At 44.3% G+C, this 18,048-nt stretch overlaps 1 protein-coding gene across 1 annotated transcript in view; it reads left to right on the top strand.

Moving 5' to 3' along the window:
- The window catches only part of kif13ba (kinesin family member 13Ba), a 39,581-nt gene extending 23,451 nt beyond the window's left edge, over positions 1-16,130 (top strand). The window contains exons 11-39 of the mRNA XM_084541266.1: positions 207-318; positions 487-699; positions 781-891; positions 1,024-1,158; positions 1,548-1,678; positions 1,828-1,914; positions 2,169-2,359; positions 2,464-2,743; positions 2,861-3,023; positions 3,122-3,277; positions 3,491-3,640; positions 3,744-3,869; positions 3,993-4,166; positions 4,321-4,478; positions 4,617-4,749; positions 4,861-5,016; positions 5,133-5,232; positions 5,724-5,850; positions 5,983-6,038; positions 6,129-6,253; positions 6,336-6,611; positions 6,709-6,849; positions 6,980-7,057; positions 7,161-7,211; positions 7,373-7,529; positions 8,339-8,436; positions 8,667-8,726; positions 9,396-9,978; positions 10,107-16,130. Of these exons, the coding sequence (XP_084397392.1) occupies positions 207-318; positions 487-699; positions 781-891; positions 1,024-1,158; positions 1,548-1,678; positions 1,828-1,914; positions 2,169-2,359; positions 2,464-2,743; positions 2,861-3,023; positions 3,122-3,277; positions 3,491-3,640; positions 3,744-3,869; positions 3,993-4,166; positions 4,321-4,478; positions 4,617-4,749; positions 4,861-5,016; positions 5,133-5,232; positions 5,724-5,850; positions 5,983-6,038; positions 6,129-6,253; positions 6,336-6,611; positions 6,709-6,849; positions 6,980-7,057; positions 7,161-7,211; positions 7,373-7,529; positions 8,339-8,436; positions 8,667-8,726; positions 9,396-9,978; positions 10,107-10,312 (4,534 nt within the window). The 3' untranslated portion in view covers positions 10,313-16,130. The remainder of the gene's footprint in view (positions 1-206; positions 319-486; positions 700-780; positions 892-1,023; positions 1,159-1,547; positions 1,679-1,827; positions 1,915-2,168; positions 2,360-2,463; positions 2,744-2,860; positions 3,024-3,121; positions 3,278-3,490; positions 3,641-3,743; positions 3,870-3,992; positions 4,167-4,320; positions 4,479-4,616; positions 4,750-4,860; positions 5,017-5,132; positions 5,233-5,723; positions 5,851-5,982; positions 6,039-6,128; positions 6,254-6,335; positions 6,612-6,708; positions 6,850-6,979; positions 7,058-7,160; positions 7,212-7,372; positions 7,530-8,338; positions 8,437-8,666; positions 8,727-9,395; positions 9,979-10,106) is intronic.
- Positions 16,131-18,048: the final 1,918 nt, after the last annotated feature.

Raw genomic sequence — 18,048 nt, 5'->3', positions numbered from 1 at the left:
CTTTGTTTAGTTGGCCTGCATGACAAATATACCATCATGACAAAAATACAATCACCACACACTTACCATAACCTTATCCTTATCTAATCTTACAGCACCTCAACACATAAATAGAGTGACAACCCGTAAACCAGGACATGAAAGGAAATGAAAAGCACCCAACTCCAGTATTCAGTGTATCTGACTGTGTGTGTTTGTTTGTTCAGATCTCTCACTACCCTGGGTCTGGTGATCTCGGCACTGGCTGAACAGGGAACTGCCAAGAACAAAACCAAGTTTGTTCCTTACAGAGACTCTGTTCTGACATGGCTACTTAAGGTACATAGACAATAAAAATTAACATCCACCAGAGAAGGGGGGGAAACCCAGTGAACAGTTTCACTCTTCACTGCATGTTCTGTTTTCTTATACAATACACATTTCTCTGAATTGGTGCCTCTTCATTTCACTTTGTCTTTCCCCTTTGGTTTTCCTGTTTGTCTCTAGGACTGCCTGGGGGGCAACAGTCGCACAGCTATGGTTGCAACTGTGAGTCCTTCAGCAGACAACTATGAAGAGACGCTATCAACGCTGCGCTATGCTGACCGAGCAAAGAACATTGTTAACCACGCTGTTGTTAATGAAGACCCCAATGCTCGCATAATCAGGGAGCTCCGGGAGGAGGTGGAGAAACTACGAGTGCAGTTGAATCAGGCAGAGGTGTGATGTCCTCACCATCTTAGAAATCACGGTGTAGGAATATATGCACGCCACTATTCTCATTTGCTGTCTGTTGTTCAGTCTTTGAAAGCACCAGACCTGAAAGATCGTCTGGAGGAGTCTGAAAAGTTGATTCAAGAGATGACCATCACCTGGGAGGAGAAGCTTCGCAAAACTGAGGAAATTGCACAGGTAAGAAACACAACGAATGCGAAAGTAGATTGAGCAGACCCTCTTTGATTATGGCAAGTCATTGTAGGAATTGCGACATTGCTGCAGTGATTATACACCGTGTGCATGTGATGCTTTTCTTTGTGTATGTAGGAGCGTCAGAAGCAGTTGGAGAGTCTGGGTATTTCTCTCCAGTCTTCAGGGATTAAAGTTGGAGATGATAAGAGTTTTCTTGTCAACCTTAACGCCGATCCTGCCCTCAATGAACTGCTTGTGTACTACCTGAAGGTATGCCTATATACACATACCCCATCACATTTTATTGTGTAGTATTGTGTAAAATAATTAACCTTCTGTGTTTGACACAAATTCCAATCCCTCTGCCCTCTTGAACTGAGCAAACACACTTGGGATCATTCAAGTTTCACTTGTACAACCGGCTGAGTAGGAGTCAGTTGTCACGTGACTGACAGCGGTGCTTATGAAGTTGTTAAGGGGAAATGAATTCAGTCATACCAGGTTATAAAAACAAAACGGCTTTCATGATAAATAAACAATCAGGTTGCAGGGGAAAGGTAAGTTACGCAATGTGTAATCTGTGCCCTACTAGACCTGACTCTGTAGCATGTATTTCACAGACTCAACTAATAATTAACATCTTGAACATTGTCTCTTAGGAACACACAAAAGTGGGCTCAGCAGATTCCCAAGACATCCAGCTGTGTGGGATGGGTATCCAGGCAGAACACTGTGTCATTGACATTACAGCGGAGTCTGCCGTCATCCTCACCCCCTACCGCAATGCTCGGTAAGGAATGCCAGCATAATAGAGCCAAATTGATTGAGGCTAAGGGAAATGTGTTTCTGGCTTACAGCCTCTCTGGCCTGTTTCTTTTACAGGTTTCAAAAGGTAAATGTCACTGTCTGCTAATGCTCCTACTTTGTTTGCTGTTATAGGACATGTGTTAATGGTTCTCCAATAGCCAACGCTCTCCAGCTTCACCATGGTGACCGAATCCTCTGGGGAAACAACCACTTTTTTAGGTAACCTCCATAGTCTTTAAATAGTTTAAACACCAACATATTTCAGATAATAAAACAGCATTCTTAGATTCCATAAATGAAATGGAAATAATGTTGTCAACATTAGTTTCATATTTTTGTATCTCTGGATTTAATACACCCACCTCCTCCTGTTTATCTCCTATGCTTGTATGGCCTTTCAACTCGTCATTGTGCTGTTTATATTATGTATAGTACATTACTAAACCTAACACGTACATTTTACCAACTTAAAGGATCAACCTGCCTAAGCGGCGCTCTCGTGGAGCCGATGATGAGGAGGGTGAAAGCGGTGTGATGAAGAACAGTGGTAGCAGTGAGCAGCTGGACGCAGACGGTGACACAGCCAGTGAAGTGTCCAGTGAAGTCAGCTTCTCTTATGAGTTTGCCCAGACAGAAGTCATGATGAAGGCCCTGGGCAACAATGGTAGGATGTGTTAGGTTCGAATTCCTTTACTTGCCTGTTAGGCAGAACTCTGTCAGAAAGAACGGACGGGAAACTAAAGGACTGTCTGTGTTGTGTCCTGTCAGACCCAATGCAGGCCGTCCTTCAGTCTCTGGAGAGGCAGCATGAAGAGGAGAAACGTTCTGCTCTGGAGCGACAGAGGCAGATGTACGAGCAGGAGCTCCAGCAGCTCCGCAAGAAGCTCAACCCAGACCGTTTGTCCACCGGCCAATCTGGAGGACCGACGTCTGGCCAGCAAGTTTCAGGACAGCAGTCACACTACCGCAGCCTGGAGAGACTCAGCGTGGGAGGGATGAGCCATTCAACCAGTGCTCAGAGCAGACTGAGACAGTGGAATGAGGACCGGTGAGTGTTCGGCTGTGTGTTTGTGTGTGTGTGTATTGTGTTGCTAATTAACTTCCTCAACCATATTTTACTCTGTTTCCATTTTCTTATGGGCATTTTCTTCGTGTCTTCTTGCAGGGAGGCGGTGTTGGTGAGGAGTCTGCGGAGGTTGAGGGAACAAATAGTGAGAGCAAACCTCCTGGTGCAAGAAGCATGTTTCATCTCTGAGGAGCTGGAACGACACACAGAGTACAGAGTCACCCTTCAGATCCCATCAGACAACCTCAACGCAAACCGCAAGGTCTCACACACAACTATAATGAATAATTCATGTATGAGTGTAGTGCCTTCAGTTTCTCAGCTGATGACCTGACTATATGCGTGTGTGTTTATGTTTAGAGGGATGCAGTGCTCAGTGAACCAGCGATCCAGGTTCGACGACGGTGTCGAGGAAAACAGATCTGGAGTTTGGAGAAGATGGAGAACCGTCTGGTCGACATGAGAGAGCTGTACCAGGAGTGGCAGGAATACCACCTCCATCATCAAGACAACCCGGTGAGTAGGCCGAACATATCTGCCAGACAGGTCTTAAAAATGAACCTGCCCAGTCACATTTACGGTTTTGTCATAAAGTTATACTGCATCGTATAACTATACATAATGAGAAATGAGGGCACACTCCTTTGTCAGCTCACACACCCGTAAATCATAAACACCTTTGGCACCGCTTCTAATTGTTGTTAATATTCTCCTTTCTTCCTTGTCCAGGTAATGCGCTCGTATTTCCGTCGAGCAGACCCATTCTTTGACGAGCAGGAAAACCACAGTTTGATAGGTGTTGCAAACGTCTTCCTTTCCTGCCTCTTCTACGATGTCAAGCTGCAGTACGCTGTGCCCATTATCAACCAGAAGGGAGAGGTAGAATCACACCATTTAGTTCAGCATGTTGACTAATATTTTATAGGTTTGGTTAGTTTACATTCCAATTTCTCTGTATTTCCCTATCCTTTTTTGCGCTCAGGTTGCGGGGCGTCTGCATGTGGAGGTGGTGAGGGTTGGAGGGGGCTTAGAGGACAACATGGCTGGGGGAGATGAACCTGATAACAACCAAGAAGCTGAAGTGCAGGATCGCAAACTGGTCTGCATGGTAAGAGGCGTAGCTCCTCTAAAAGTTGTACAGTTTACTGCATCACAAACGATCAGATTTAACATTTTAATCCTGTGTAAATTAAATTGGAGAGATGTTTAATGACTTGTGTGATCTCTCCAGCTTAAGATCCTGCAGGCCACTGGTCTTCCTCAGTACTTGTCCAACTTCGTCTTCTGTCAGTACTCTTTCTGGGACCAGCCTGAGCCCACCATCGTGGCTCCTGAAGTTGACCCATCATCCTCGTCACCCAGCACCAAGGACCCACACTGCATGGTGGTGTTTGACAGCTGCAAGGTGAGCACGGGAGAGATGGAAAAGATTCCTATAAAAGCTATCCTGATTTTTGTATTGTTGAACCACAGTTGTGTGCAAATATGCATGTAACAGTAGTTGATGATTTGACACTTATAAGTTGTTGGTATGACACTGATGTCTTGGGGTTCTGTAGGAGATGGCGGTGTCGGTAACAGAGGATTTCATTGAGTACCTCACAGAAGGAGCAGTTGCCATTGAGGTTTATGGACACAGACAGGCTGATGCTGGAAGAAACCCTGCCCTGTGGGACCTCAGCATCATCCAAGCCAAGACACGCACACTACGAGATAGGTAATCGCGCACAGAAACAATCATTGAACCTCCCAAAGGGATCAATAAAGTTGTCTATCCATCTATCTATCTATCTATCTATCTATCTATCTTAATCTGAGAGGTGCTCAGATTTGCTAAGAGCGTTTGTTTTTGCAGGTGGAGTGAGGTCACACGTCGCCTGGAGCTATGGATTCAAATCCTGGAGATAAATGAGAATGGAGACTTCGTCCCAGTGGAGGTTGTTCCTGCTAGAGATGTGCGGACCGGGGGAATCTTCCAGCTTCGACAGGTAGGGATAACCCTAAAATAAGCTTGAACAACTTGAACCGGAAAGCCAGCATCTAAATATTCTTACTAGTGCACTCTGTCTGTTCCACCTTCTCCCCCTCCTCATTTCCAGGGTCAGTCGAGGCGAATCCAGGTAGATGTGCGTTCAGTTCAGGACTCGGGAACTATGCCTCTCATAGCAGAGATCGTGCTTGCAGTATCAGTGGGCTGTGTGGAGATCAGAAACACAACAGCAAATCAGGAAGGAGATGAGATGGACAGCTATCAGGTACACCAGTTTAATACAACACTGTCTGTTTACCCCCATTTCATTAGGCCTTAAATCAAGTCACTGCTGAAGTGAAGAATAAAATAGTGTAATTAACTGAGTGGTTTGTTGGACAGGAAAGAGATCTGGAGCGTTTGCGGCGACAGTGGTTAGCTGCTCTCACCAAGAGACAGGAATACCTCGACCAGCACTTGCAAAGTCTGGTTAGCAAAGCAGGTAACGCACAAGCGCTCATCACATATAGAGATTCTGTACACATTCAAGGTGTGTAACGCCACTTTGTGTCCTGTAACTTTGCTTTAGATGAATACCATTGTCAGGTGTTTTCACAAAAGGTCATTTCAGTGTTTGTTATTTCATTAGTTTTTGTGCTTGTGTTATTGAGCTTAACAGACTATTGTAAGGTCTGTCTGTGTCTGTGTGTGTATATTCACAGCTGATTTTTAGCTGTATTTTTTATCGTAATAAACAACAGTGACTTTAAGTAATCAAACTGTCATTTAAAGGGTTAAAATCCTCAAAATGATGGCATTTTTTGGTAGTTTTGTAAAGTGTGGAAGTGGTTTAAGAGATTATGCTGAGAGAAGTATTAATCAGTTAAGTTTTTATAGCAGTTTTTTGGATGTGGACATTTTTGCCATTAATGACTTAAGAGGGCAGTAAATTAAACCGTTGCCTGAGGCTTAATGTTCAAGTGTTGCTTACAGAAAAGACAGAGGATGACATGGAGAGGGAGGCCCAGCTGCTTGAGTGGCGCCTGACTCTGACAGAGGAGAGAAATGCTGTCATGGTGCCCTCTGCTGGCAGCGGCATTCCTGGAGCACCTGCTGAATGGTACGACACGTTGCAGTGCATGTCTTTCTGATTTTTTTTTATTATTTTCTTGTGTTTGTGTCCAAACTGAACCAATTGGAGACACAAAGGTACAGTCAAACATATTCAGATACGTTGTGTGTTTGTTATCAGGGTTCCTCTGCCAGGCATGGAGACGCACATTCCTGTCCTCTTCCTAAACCTCAAACGTACGCAAGTTCTTTTTTGCACAATTTATTCTTACTCGTGTGGTTTTATCTACTCACATGTTCATTTCAAATATTTTCTTGATTCCCTAGCCGATGACCTCAGCTCTCAAGACCAGTTTGAGGTTCCAGAGGCTGGAGGCTGGGATGCCACCCTGTGTGGAGAGGATGAGGACGACTTCTTTGACCTGCAGATTGTGAAACACTATGACGGAGAGGTGAGGATGAGCCTGCATGGGGCCCACTGAGGGGACTTTTTCATTAGCTAGCCTAGTCGTAACTGTGCCTGTTGCCTCATAGGTCAAAGCAGAGGCATCATGGGACTCTACTGTCCATGAGTGTCCTCAGCTCAGTCGCGGGGGAGCGTGGCCGGAGCACCGAGTCTATCTGACCGTTCGAGTGGTGGTTCAGCTCAGCCACCCCGCTGACATGCAGCTGGTGTTGAGAAAGAGAATCTGCGTCAACGTTAACCCGGGCCGCCAGGGTTTTGCCCATAACTTTCTCAGAAGAATGTCAACCCGCAGCACAATACCGGGCTGTGGACTCACCTTTGAGGTGGTCTCAAATATTCCTGGGGTAAGGTTACACCAAAAAAAATTGAATTTTAGAGTCTTGTTTTGTGGGGTGGATTATTAAACATAAATCTTTTGATTTTTGATGCTGTGATCATCAGGACGCTCCCGGTTCAGAGGACAGGGAGATGCTTGCCCGGCTTGCTGCTAGTCAGTCAGCTGAAGATGAGGCTGCCATTGAGAAATACCTCCGCAGTGTCCTGAGTCTGGAGAACATCTTGACCCTGGATAGACTCAGACAGGTAGATGGAGTAACCCGTAGAACTGTAGACATTTTCGGATATATAAATGTTTAGAACATTGTGAGTCAAGCTTTAGTCCTTTTTAATTTATCCTTCTTAAATTTTGTGTCTTCTAATCTGTGTATTTTAGGAGGTGGCAGTGAAGGAGCAGCTGACTGGCAGAGGGAAGAGCAACAGACGGAGTATAAGCTCTCCTTCTGTCCACAGGGTAAACATGATTACAGTCCTAATATATGATACCATGAGATGATGCCATGTGATATTGCAGTATGATACAATTATTCTGTATGTCTGACTGTCTCGTCCTTCAGCTTTCTGGAAGTAGACAAGATCTGTCCACAACCTGCCTGCTGGATGATAAGGTAATACACACATTTTTTTTTTGCTGTTTGACAGATTCAGTTAATTAGTTAAACATCTGACTTTATGTACCAGCCACTTATTTTGTTTCGCGCGTTGCAGTATAACTTATATTTACGGAATTTCAAACCAGTGTCCTGTCATTTTTTTGTCTGATTCTTAGGGTCGATGGGAGAGTCAGCAAGATATCTTCATGCCATCTCAATTCCACCGCACCCTTCCACGCCCAGCTTCTTCCCCTTCCACCTACTCCACCTCCCCCTCTTCATCCCCGACTCCCTTTGCCATGACTCCCCCACAGAACCAGGAACCAGAACAAGGTAAGCCTGCTCCCATTACACTCTATATCTCCCCTATAAATGACATTTGACTCGACATATACTCCTGCAGTTCTCTGCTGTTTTACTCTCCTAGCCATCCCTCTTTTCTCCTCTTCTTATTCCTCTGGGTTTTTTCAGTTTGTGAAACTGAGACCCTCTCCTCTCTGCTTTATCTCCACTCTTATCCACTCATCTTCTGTTGAAAGTTTCTAAAACATTACATTTTACCACACTATCTCATGTTTCTGTTCCAGCAGAAGTGTTCTGCAGTATCTAGCTTTCCTGCTTTTTTCCATCCATTTGTTTCATGCAGTGTTAACATCTTTCTCATCTATTCTTATCTTCATGAAAAAGCTTTGTAATGTCTGGTGTGATCATTCTGAATATTTGACTGTCTGCTAGTTAATTCGTAGTGATTTATTTTCCATGTCACTGAGACGTCCTTTATATTAATTCTGTTTTAAAAATGAGCAGAATTAATAGTTTTTGACAAATGTGTGTCTAGTTAGAGTGTTTATAAATCATGTTGTAATGGCTAAATCAACCATTTGTGTGTTGGTGTGTTTTATGGCCAGCTTCTTCTGTCAGCCTATCACTGTGTTTGGGGTATTTGCCATTTTCTGGACTCGCTTTCAATTTTCTGTCTTAATCTTTCACACCTTTCCTGCCTCCCGGACCTCCTCTTGTTTCCTCGCTTCTTTCCCCTCTTCCACCTCCTCCTTCTCTTCCTTCTCTCTCGCCACGCCTCCCTCCCCTCCTCCCCTCCTCCCCCCCAGGTCGTTCAGGACTTGCTGCCTCTTATCTTTCAGTTAAGGCGCTGGTTCCTCAGATGCCGAAACTGCTCAAGTCTCTGTTCCCGGCTCGGGATGACAAGAAGGAGTTGAGACCTTCGCCGCATAACCAACAGGTGAGCACAGATGGAATAGCCCATTCAATTCTAACGTCGTCTTCATTCAGAGAAAGACGCAAACATCAACTCTCAGTCCTGCTTTGGATGTTTTTTCCTCAAAATGCAATATATATTGTGTATTTAATTGTGCAAGACTGATACGACCTGCCGTTTTACAGTGCGGTGAGCTTATGTGTGTGCACACGTGATTTTATTTCCTTGTCGTTACCTTGTTTGTTATTTGGCAGCATGTGCCACGCATCTTGACGTCATCAGGCGGGGACGACAACAAAGCCAAGACTGAGACGGTGAGATTGTGACCTGTCCTCCTTCCCCTTACATGCTGACCTCAGTTTATATTGCTTCTGTTTTTGTTGATGATCAGGCTTTTGCTCTATGCCAAAAAAAAAACTGAAATATTTATTTATTGTAGTTAAGATGATTCAGTTATTTCTGCAGATAGCTGCTTCAGTATTTATCAGTATTACAGGAGTCATTATTCTCTTCATCTTTCAAGATGTTCTAAGATGTATCCTGGACCAAAAAGGTCCTAAATACATCTGTATTAGAGATAATAATACAAGCAAATACAGGCAGAGGCTATGGTATCTGCTGATAAAGACTACTGGGTCATAAGCACTGATAGATTCATTTTCTGACTTCATACATGTGTTTTTAATTTAAATTATTATCCCTTTAAAGATTTTCAGTGTAAGTTATATTAATTAAAATCTACAGCCCTCCTCCTTTTAAGGCCAATCAGATGGGTTTCTTTTTTTTTTCAAAAGAAAAGACTGGCAAATATTCTAAAACAACAACATCATCATAGCCCTTAGACTCTTTCCTTTTGCCCCTAAATGGTGAAAGAGTTTTGTGAAAGTTGATTTATTATTGTTAATTATTGTTTTGTTGTTTTGCCTTATCTGCATGCTCTCGTCTGTCCCTCCGTTCCTGTGGCAACCGTTGGTTTCATGTAGACCTCTATGCTGCGGCCCGCGTCCAAAGACAGACGGGCAGAGTTCCCAGAGGTCCCTCCTCTTCCTGTGCATGACCCGCATGACACCACCCCTCTCAGCCCCCTCAGCCAGTCGTCAAGCGGCTACTTCTCCACTAGTGTTTCAACAGTTACCCTGTCTGACGTTCTCCAACCCTCCTCCTCGTCTTCCTCCCTCCTGGCTGCCGAGACCACGTTACCCGCAAACCCCCAGCAGCAGGGTGCTGACAGGAACGATGTTGTGACCTCTCCTTCTCAGTGTGTCGCCAAGATGGCCGTCGTCGCTCCTCCTGCTTCCCACAGCTCAGCCAATCACAACAGCATCACCGCGGAAACCTCCTCTGAACAGAAGCTGGTGAACTCAGGAAGGGGAGGTGAAGGCTTTGAGAGGCTGGAGATCTTTGTGGACGATGAAGAGCGTAGTCACGATGGCGCGCTGCCTGAGTGGCTGACTGAAGGGGTGTATGTTACAGTGGGAAGCAATAAGGCGGGGACGGTGCGTTACGTGGGAGTGACGCAGTTTGCTGAAGGAGTGTGGGTGGGGGTGGAGCTGGACACTCCTGTAGGTAGGTACACGTTTGAGAAACAACTTTGTTAAGCATCAGACTGTGGCTGAATAATGTATGCATTACTATGTAAAAAAAAAAAATATCGCTTGTGAAAGATGTTGACCTTTACAATTTTCTCCATACAGGTAAGAATGACGGCTCAGTCGGAGGGCAACGGTATTTCCACTGTAAACCAGGTTATGGGGTGCTGGTCCGGCCAGACCGGCTGTCCTGCCGCGACCGGACCAGTCGTCGGACTGGAGATTCTGTCCCGCCCGCCCACGTCCCTGTCCTGCGAGGAGAAGCTATTGTTGCGCGCCGGGGGGAAAACCGCAAGTCCTGGAGCAGCTGAGACAGGAAAACTAGGAGCTGGATGGGAGAGATGAACTCCCCACAGTCCTCCTCCTCCTCCTCCTCCTCTCTTCCTCTTCTCCCAGCTATGCAACAGGCTCACGCATCAGAACGGACCTACTGCCTAACTTCATATAGTTGGAAACTACACTCACTATGACCGTTCACAGGAAACGGATGGAAATAGAACGAACACAGTGGAGAGACCTTTCAGAAAGAATGCAAGTAAGTTGATGTAAGACTATGCAGAGCATGTGGAAGTCCTTGGAAGGAGTGCTTACGTGGGAAGACGATACTAAATAAATAGCAGTCAGTGGGAAGACTGCTGAAATGGAAGCCGACTTGGGAACATATTTGGACCTGGGCGTGAGGATTAGACGCTGCAGGCTGGATGGTTTGCCTCGGAGATCATATACAGGGATGCAAACTGTCTCTTTTTTTAGGTCACTGCTCATAATTTAATTGAGGAGGGGCACTTTTCATTATCATTCACCTTTCTTGATAAATTCTAGTTAGCCCGTCTTAGCCACTAAAAATGTAGACAAATATGTGGCTATACACATTCATTTCTGAACGAGGCAATAGAAACCGATTCTGAAACACTTTAAAAAGTGAACTAACATAAACCTCACCACTGTGAACGCAGCTTCACATGTGGCGTGTTTGCATCCCTGCGTACGATGTCTCTACCTGGTAGACCTAAGACTCTGTGTCCCAGAATTCCCTGCTACAGCTGCCACTCTCCTGTACTCTGCAAGTCCAGTTTGCAGACTTAAACCTGGACTCATTGTTTCGAGACACGTCTCTCCCCTCCTGGACTCCCTTTTCTTTCGAAGATGGATCCTCCCAGAATGTGCCTTCACTATGGCTTGGTTTGCATTTGTGTGTTTTATTTTTTTCTGTGTAATTTAATTTCTCTCAGCTGTGTTTGTGTTGAAGAGAATGCCTTGTGCTAAGTGTGAGGTGATCTCAGGGACTGCAGAGGGGGGAATGGCGAGGCCGGGGTGTGCGTGCCTGTGTATGTGTGCGTTTGTAAATGTTGTACAGTGTCGTGCACAAGTAAGTTCACGTTGTCGTGTTCGTGCCGGTGTTAAAGATTAGATGCGCAGAACGGGAAGGGCCGTGTCCTCGTCGGACGAAGCCACTATGGGAGCGAGCTGCTCACGCTGGGAGGCTTTAAAAGTCGATTTTTGCACTGGAGATGTTGGGTAAGAAGCTTCTGCATGTGAACGGAACGTGTCTGCGGTGACGATGCAGTGAGACAGAGGGCTGTTACTAAAAACCATCTGTGGTAATGTGAACGTATTAGATGGCCTCTAGTGAAGGTGTCGTTTTCTGTCTTTTTAGCAAATTCCTCTGTAAGTGTTGGTGGAAACGGGCATGAGTATGTGTCGGGGGAAAAGAAAGTGACTGGATATTTCAAGCTTGAGAAGAGAATTAATTTGCCTCTATGCATTTGAGCTTTTTAAAATGAACCTGGTTTTAAATCTGTGTTTTTAAATACTGACACAACTGGGAGAATGAGTTCAGTATCGGTCGTAGAAACAGAAGCAATTCGGTCTGAACATTCCTGAAAAACACAGGATGGCGTGGCAGACTTTGCTTTCTTCTCTAAGTTATTTTTTATTAAACATTCCACATGGACTGTAACGTTTTATCGTGACCTTGTGCATTATTAATTTATGGAAAGGAAAGGAATTCTCAGTACACCGCAGCATTTTTGGTTACGGCCTACATACATTCATAAGGAGTTCAGATGGTATCCACATGTGCTCGCAGTAGTTTTTTTTTTTTTCCATAAGTTAAAGGGCCATTTCACCGTGTGTGAACAACATGAAGTTGAGATCTCTGTGGAAGCCTCTTGTAGCGCAGGAGGGAGTGTGACAGCGTAACCCTGTCACCCTAAGGATGTGATCAGGGTTGCTACTGTACTGATCTGTAACAAATGCCATGGTGGTGTTCATCAGATGAGGAGAAACACTTGCATCATTTGCAACAGTTGCATCGTTGGAGATGTAGTTTGACACAGTGTGGGAAAGTATCAAAGTATCGTCTTGGCTATCATGGATTGTGTTTTCATTCATGTTGGAACTGCAACACTAAGGCCCCATTCAGACTTTCTAGTAATATCCCAGTAATATCAAGTGTCCGGCTTAAAGTACAGGTATGAACCCACCTGGGCCGCATTGAGGCTGCATTTGAGAGATCTGATCTCTTGACTACAATTGGAAATGATCTGATCACACATTTGACCTCACTCCTTTGGTAGTGTGAACACACAATGCATCCTGGGTCACATTAATGACCCCCTCTTGTGTAGGCGGAGCTTTGCCTCATTCATTCAGGAAAATAACACAACCACTGTCATAAATTATCGTCTGCTCTCTGAAATAAAGTCAGGGAGATCAATAAATTAACAACGCACACCCAACAGTCAGTTCCTTTTTAGAGGTAGGACGTAATCAATTGGAGACCGCAGATGTTATAATATTCTACTACATCCTAAATGATGTCTGTGTTTCTTTGAATACAGAGCGCAAAACTTTAGATTGGATCTGAAGTGCTGTGGTTGAGGATGCAGGTACTTAAAGCTGGTCACCTGCGCTCGTATTGTCCAGGTCGGATCCTAATGCAAGGTCTGAACGAGGCTTAAATCTCTGGAGAATCCCTTTTAATCAGCCGGACAGAGGACAGTGTTTGTGCGTCGCAGCCATGCCGTCTCACCAAGTGAGTCAGTGGACTGATTTTATGACGAGCATTTCAGAGTTCATATCCTGATCATGGCCGCCCTAAATACACTGTCACGTTGACGTGTGCTCCGATGTCGATGATATAATCACGCCTGTACATTCACTACGCGGGTGCACCCAGTATATCCAAACACTACCATCTCTATGGATACGTAACGCTTTCCATTCACCTTATCACGCGTCTCTTTGATTTGAGGCCGTTGAATTTACTATTTATATTTAAATGCTTGTACACATGCCTTTATCGCGTGGAAATTGTTAAAGCCTTTTTTTTTTTATTTTAAATAATATTGCACAGATGATTTTATGAAAACTGCTGCTATTAGCATTGTAAATTTACCTGTAAATGGATCAGTTGATTTATCTTCCGCTCTCTCTCTCTTATCTCTTCTTGTGTGTTAGATTTAGATTTCAGTCGTTCGTTTTTTGATTCCCAAGCGGACGAAGTAAAGCCTTCTGTTTCCGCGGCCAATAAATGTTTTTATGAAGCAGTTAAATTCCTACAAATGAGGCACTTTGTCACGTGGGCCTTGGAAGGAGAGAGGGTCGTCTATTTTCTGGGAGACAAAAAAAAAAAAAAAAAAAAATCACCTCTGGGTTGATTTCTGAAGAGAAATGAGGAAACTATAATGTTGGAAATGGAAATATGAGACCAGGCAGCAATATATATCATAGTCTAGTTTGTTATCAGCGTATTTATTTTCTGGCCCCCGAACCCTGGAGGCCTCTGATTGGCTGTTGTAGGTCGGCGGGCTGTGAAGTGATTCGTAGGCTGGGCTCTTGTTGGGTTAGTTTGGTCATGTTTTTTAAAAAAAATAATAATATTGTGGTTCGTAACAGTTAGTTAGTAATGAAGGAAGGGAGAAGAGTTCTTATGTGTGTTTGTGTCTGTGTCTGTGTATGTGTGTGTGTGTTTGGGAGGGTGGGGGGTGGACCAGGCTCTGATTCAGTTGTGTCTCTTGAGTCTTCACCAAGATGGGAAATGACCACGCGTTGAGTTTCGGTCTCTGTGGCCGGTGCGGACTTCCCCATCCTGGTCTCCGCTCTGACACGGGTTTTGGGGGGGGGGTTTGAGATCACTTCAGGCTTCTGGATGTTCCTTTATGTTATTGTGCCTCAGAAACCACGTGACCATGTATCTTCCGCACACTGTTTTCATATCAGTGCTTTGACTCATTTGCACAAAAGTCTCCAGAGGGGAACTGGGGAGTTCATTTCTGGAACACTTATGTATATGTAAAAAAAAAAAAAACAAGTAAAATACAACCTTTTTTTATGATTGAGTGTTCTTAGGTTACATGTTCCTCTTCTTTCAGTTAAAGACTTTGAGGTTTTGAAGCAATATTCTCCATTTATATTCCTTCACTCACCACTCCGACCTTTAAAGTAGAACATAACACAAGCTAGGTGTTCGATCAGGCAACAAAAACACAACGCACACCCTCCTCTACTACTCCACACAGTTTGCTGCATCAGATCAAGTTAAAGACACGCGATCTACGGCATTTTCAACAACGAACTTCACAAAGGAAACAAAGCAGTAGTAGCAGCTGCTCCGATTTAACGTCTAGGGACGAGAGCAAAGCTAGCAGTGTTATTTATGTGACCGACTCGACCTTCAGAACCACGTTGCGATCCGTTTGTATTTATGTGATTTGGATATGAGCATATTGGGTCTGTACTGATCTGTTTTGAGTTTTCTTTTTGTTTTGTCTTAAGTGCTTTTATTTAGCTCAGAATGGATCCCATATCTGCGCGCTGTCTGTTGCTATAAGTGTGGGACGGACCGGTCTGGCGCAACCCCTGCCTTAACGTGGCCTTCAACCTGGAGCCAGACCGGTTCTTTTGTTTTTTGTTTTGTTTTTTAGCAGCTCTCTACCTAAACACGCTGAACCCCTCGCTGTGCTGTGATATTAAAGAGGCTCATTCTGAAAGCATAGATTTTTGTCTAGTATTTAAAAATAGACTTCCTCTAAAATGGTTGTGAGTCATGTCAGGTTCGTTATTATTATTATTATTATTACTGCCTGATCCAGTTGCAAGGAAGGCTGTGTCGCCCCCTAGTGGAGCGCTGGCTAACTTCAACCAGAAAAAAAAACAAAACTCCCTCCTCCTCCTGTCTTCCTCCTCAGGAGTTTTATATGCAACCAGAAAAAAAAAATCCTGCTGACGACGACGACAACCCACCACTGCCCTGCTGCTGCAGCATGCCTCACAGCCAACCTGGGATCAAACCACGTCTTCTAAACGTTTTTTTTTTTTGTTGGTAGTGAGCGTTCACCTTGTAACTACCTCTGTCCCAGCTCTCGGCCCATCCCGGACGGCTCTGCCACCTCCTCCTCCTCCACCTCCCCGCTCCCGTGGCCTTTCTTTAAAGCTGACAGAGTGACGCCTGCTTCAACACTGATCTGGCTGCATCAGTTCTCTCCAGCGTGTTCTCAAATACAAGAATAAACGACACAAGCAAAGCAATACGCGGCCGTCAGGTGACGCAACGCAGCCTTGTTGCAGGTGCTCTCCTCCCCCCCCCCTTCCTTCCCTCCCCCCTACAGTTCTTGGCAATGGCTAGGTGTGATTTTACAACTCCTCAGCAGCCATATTTAATGACGATAAAGGCTAAGAGGAGCTTAAGGGTTTGGTGCTTGCTACATCAGGGAGTAAACTCCTGAACATATAACGGCTCCTCCTGTAACTTTTCACGCGTTAGGCCGAAGGAAAACTTTTTGAGTGGCTGCGACAGTGTGTGTGTGTGTGTGTGTGTTTGACGAGGCCTAGGCCCCCCCCCCCCGGTCGACAGTGTTACTATATCGCCCTGACTAATCATTATCAATCACCGCTACTGTTGACTCCGCGGAGCAGGTTTGCCTCGACGCGTCTGTGCGCACCATCAGAGTGGCTGTTCTGTGTATGTGTACATATATACGTGGCATATTAAGACTTATAAAAAAGAAAAGAGGAAAAGAAAAGAAAAAAAAAAATCTGAGCACAAGTTTGGGTTTTTGATTAATTTAATTGTTTTATGTAATTCTATGCTGCAATCCAAAGAATAAACGTGTATTATAATACGTTGATCATTTTCTTTTTTTTTTATCATCTGAACAGTCATCGGGGTAAGAAGAAAAGGAAAGAGGGATATTAACCTTGTTCTTTTATTTGAGCCAGAGTCTGTGTTTAAAGGAGATGCACCGATCAGCCACAATATTAAAACCACCGATAAGAGAAGTAAATAACGTTGACCATCTTGTGACAATTCAATGTTCTGCTGGGAAACTTTTGGACCTGGCATTGATTGGTGTGGATGTTACTTAGACATGTAGCACCCACCTAGACCAGACCAGGCTCCCCCACCCCATAGTGATGACACTCCTTGATGACAGCAGCCGTCCCCAGCAGGACACGCACACAAAAACAGTTACTCAAAAAACATGAAAAACTGCACAAGGTGTTGACCTGGCCTCCAAATTCACTATATCCCAAACTGATCAAGTATCTGTGGGATGATCCACAGAGGCCCCTCCCCTCAACCCACGGGACCCAAAGGCCCCCCCACTAACTAAGGGACATGGGTGTGTCTGCGTGTCATCCCCAAAACTAAAAAATAAAGGGGAAAATATGTGTTAAAACCAAGGCAACATTAAGATTCACCTGACTCATGGCTCATTTAAAGAATAAATTTCTTCTTAACCTTCCCATTAATGTGACTGATGTTTCTCTGCAGCTTTTGGAAAATGATTTATAAAGCTGCAGGGAGCCTGTGCTTCCTGTGGACCGAACCCAGAGAGCCTCAACAGCCACAGTAATAGGTTGAAATGAACTTGAATTATCCTTTATGATCATGGACATTTCTGAACCCTTTTGAGTGGTTTGAAACATTTAAAGCCCAGAAAGCACATTCTCTTATTACCTCCTAACGCCTCACTGATTTGAAATGGGCTCGGCTCAGATGGCGATGGCACAGATTTGCTCCAGTTAAGGATTAAAATATTTAAATGGCAGCAGCGAAGGTGACCTTTAAGGTGTTGTGGAAACTAAAGTCTTCATCTTCCTTCAGCACAGAGACAGATTCATAGTGAGAAACACAGAGGCTGGATGCATTCAGTGTCCTTTATGGATTTATTGCAGGAAGAGAGATGGTGAAAGATTCAGGGCCTGTTGTGTCTCTGCTGATACAGCGCATCAGATGTACAGTATTTATATAGGTTCATCTAACCTATATATCATCTGAGGGGGAAGGCAAGGTTTGATATGCCATATAAGGAGTTGTTTTTCCACTAGAGATAGTTAGTAGCTGTTAATCAAGTCCTCTTATCTAATCTGTCCTGACACTTATGGCATGTGCATGGAAGTCATCACACGACTTCAGGCGTACCCTGTCTCTGTAGGTTCCCACAGTGCTATACTCATCTATACAAGAATACAAAGCATATATAGGATTATACAGATTATTAGTAAATGTGCATTACAAAAAGGTGATAATGGGAACATCACTTCCACTCACTGGAATGAAAATCCTTAAATGTCTTCTAGTTTCTGGGTTTGCTTTCTCTTTAGGTGACCTACTGCACATGCTCAGTAGTGTTGGGCCCCACCCTTGGGTCCCAGCTTGGATTTTCCATTATAAATGACAGAAATAAAAAAGGTTTTTCTATGTTAGGAAACAGATGTGAAACCCAAACCTGTTTGGAGGTGTCCTGTTTTACAAATGTACCTATGTTTTTTTTTAGTTGCCCTTCATGACCCTAATTAATTATCCGATTCTGAGCATCAAAATATATATGTATATTTTTACAGATACATTTAATGTGTCAGCTTTTCTAAAACTTTAAAGTCACCAAAGTAGAATACCAACAAGACATAAATATCCGTTCCATTTATGTCAGGAAATGAGCTCTCACCGCCACGCTAACAGAGCTGACTCAGGTCTCAGATGGCAGAGGCACGGCTCCAGACGACGACGACGACGGTTCAACCACGCCACGCTGCGCAG

Source organism: Chelon labrosus, assembly GCF_963514085.1.
Source record: "Chelon labrosus genome assembly, chromosome: 3".
NCBI classification, from domain to species: Eukaryota; Metazoa; Chordata; class Actinopteri; order Mugiliformes; family Mugilidae; genus Chelon; species Chelon labrosus.
Note: the sequence above shows the minus strand (reverse complement) of the source record. Positions and strands in the feature narration are given on the sequence as shown.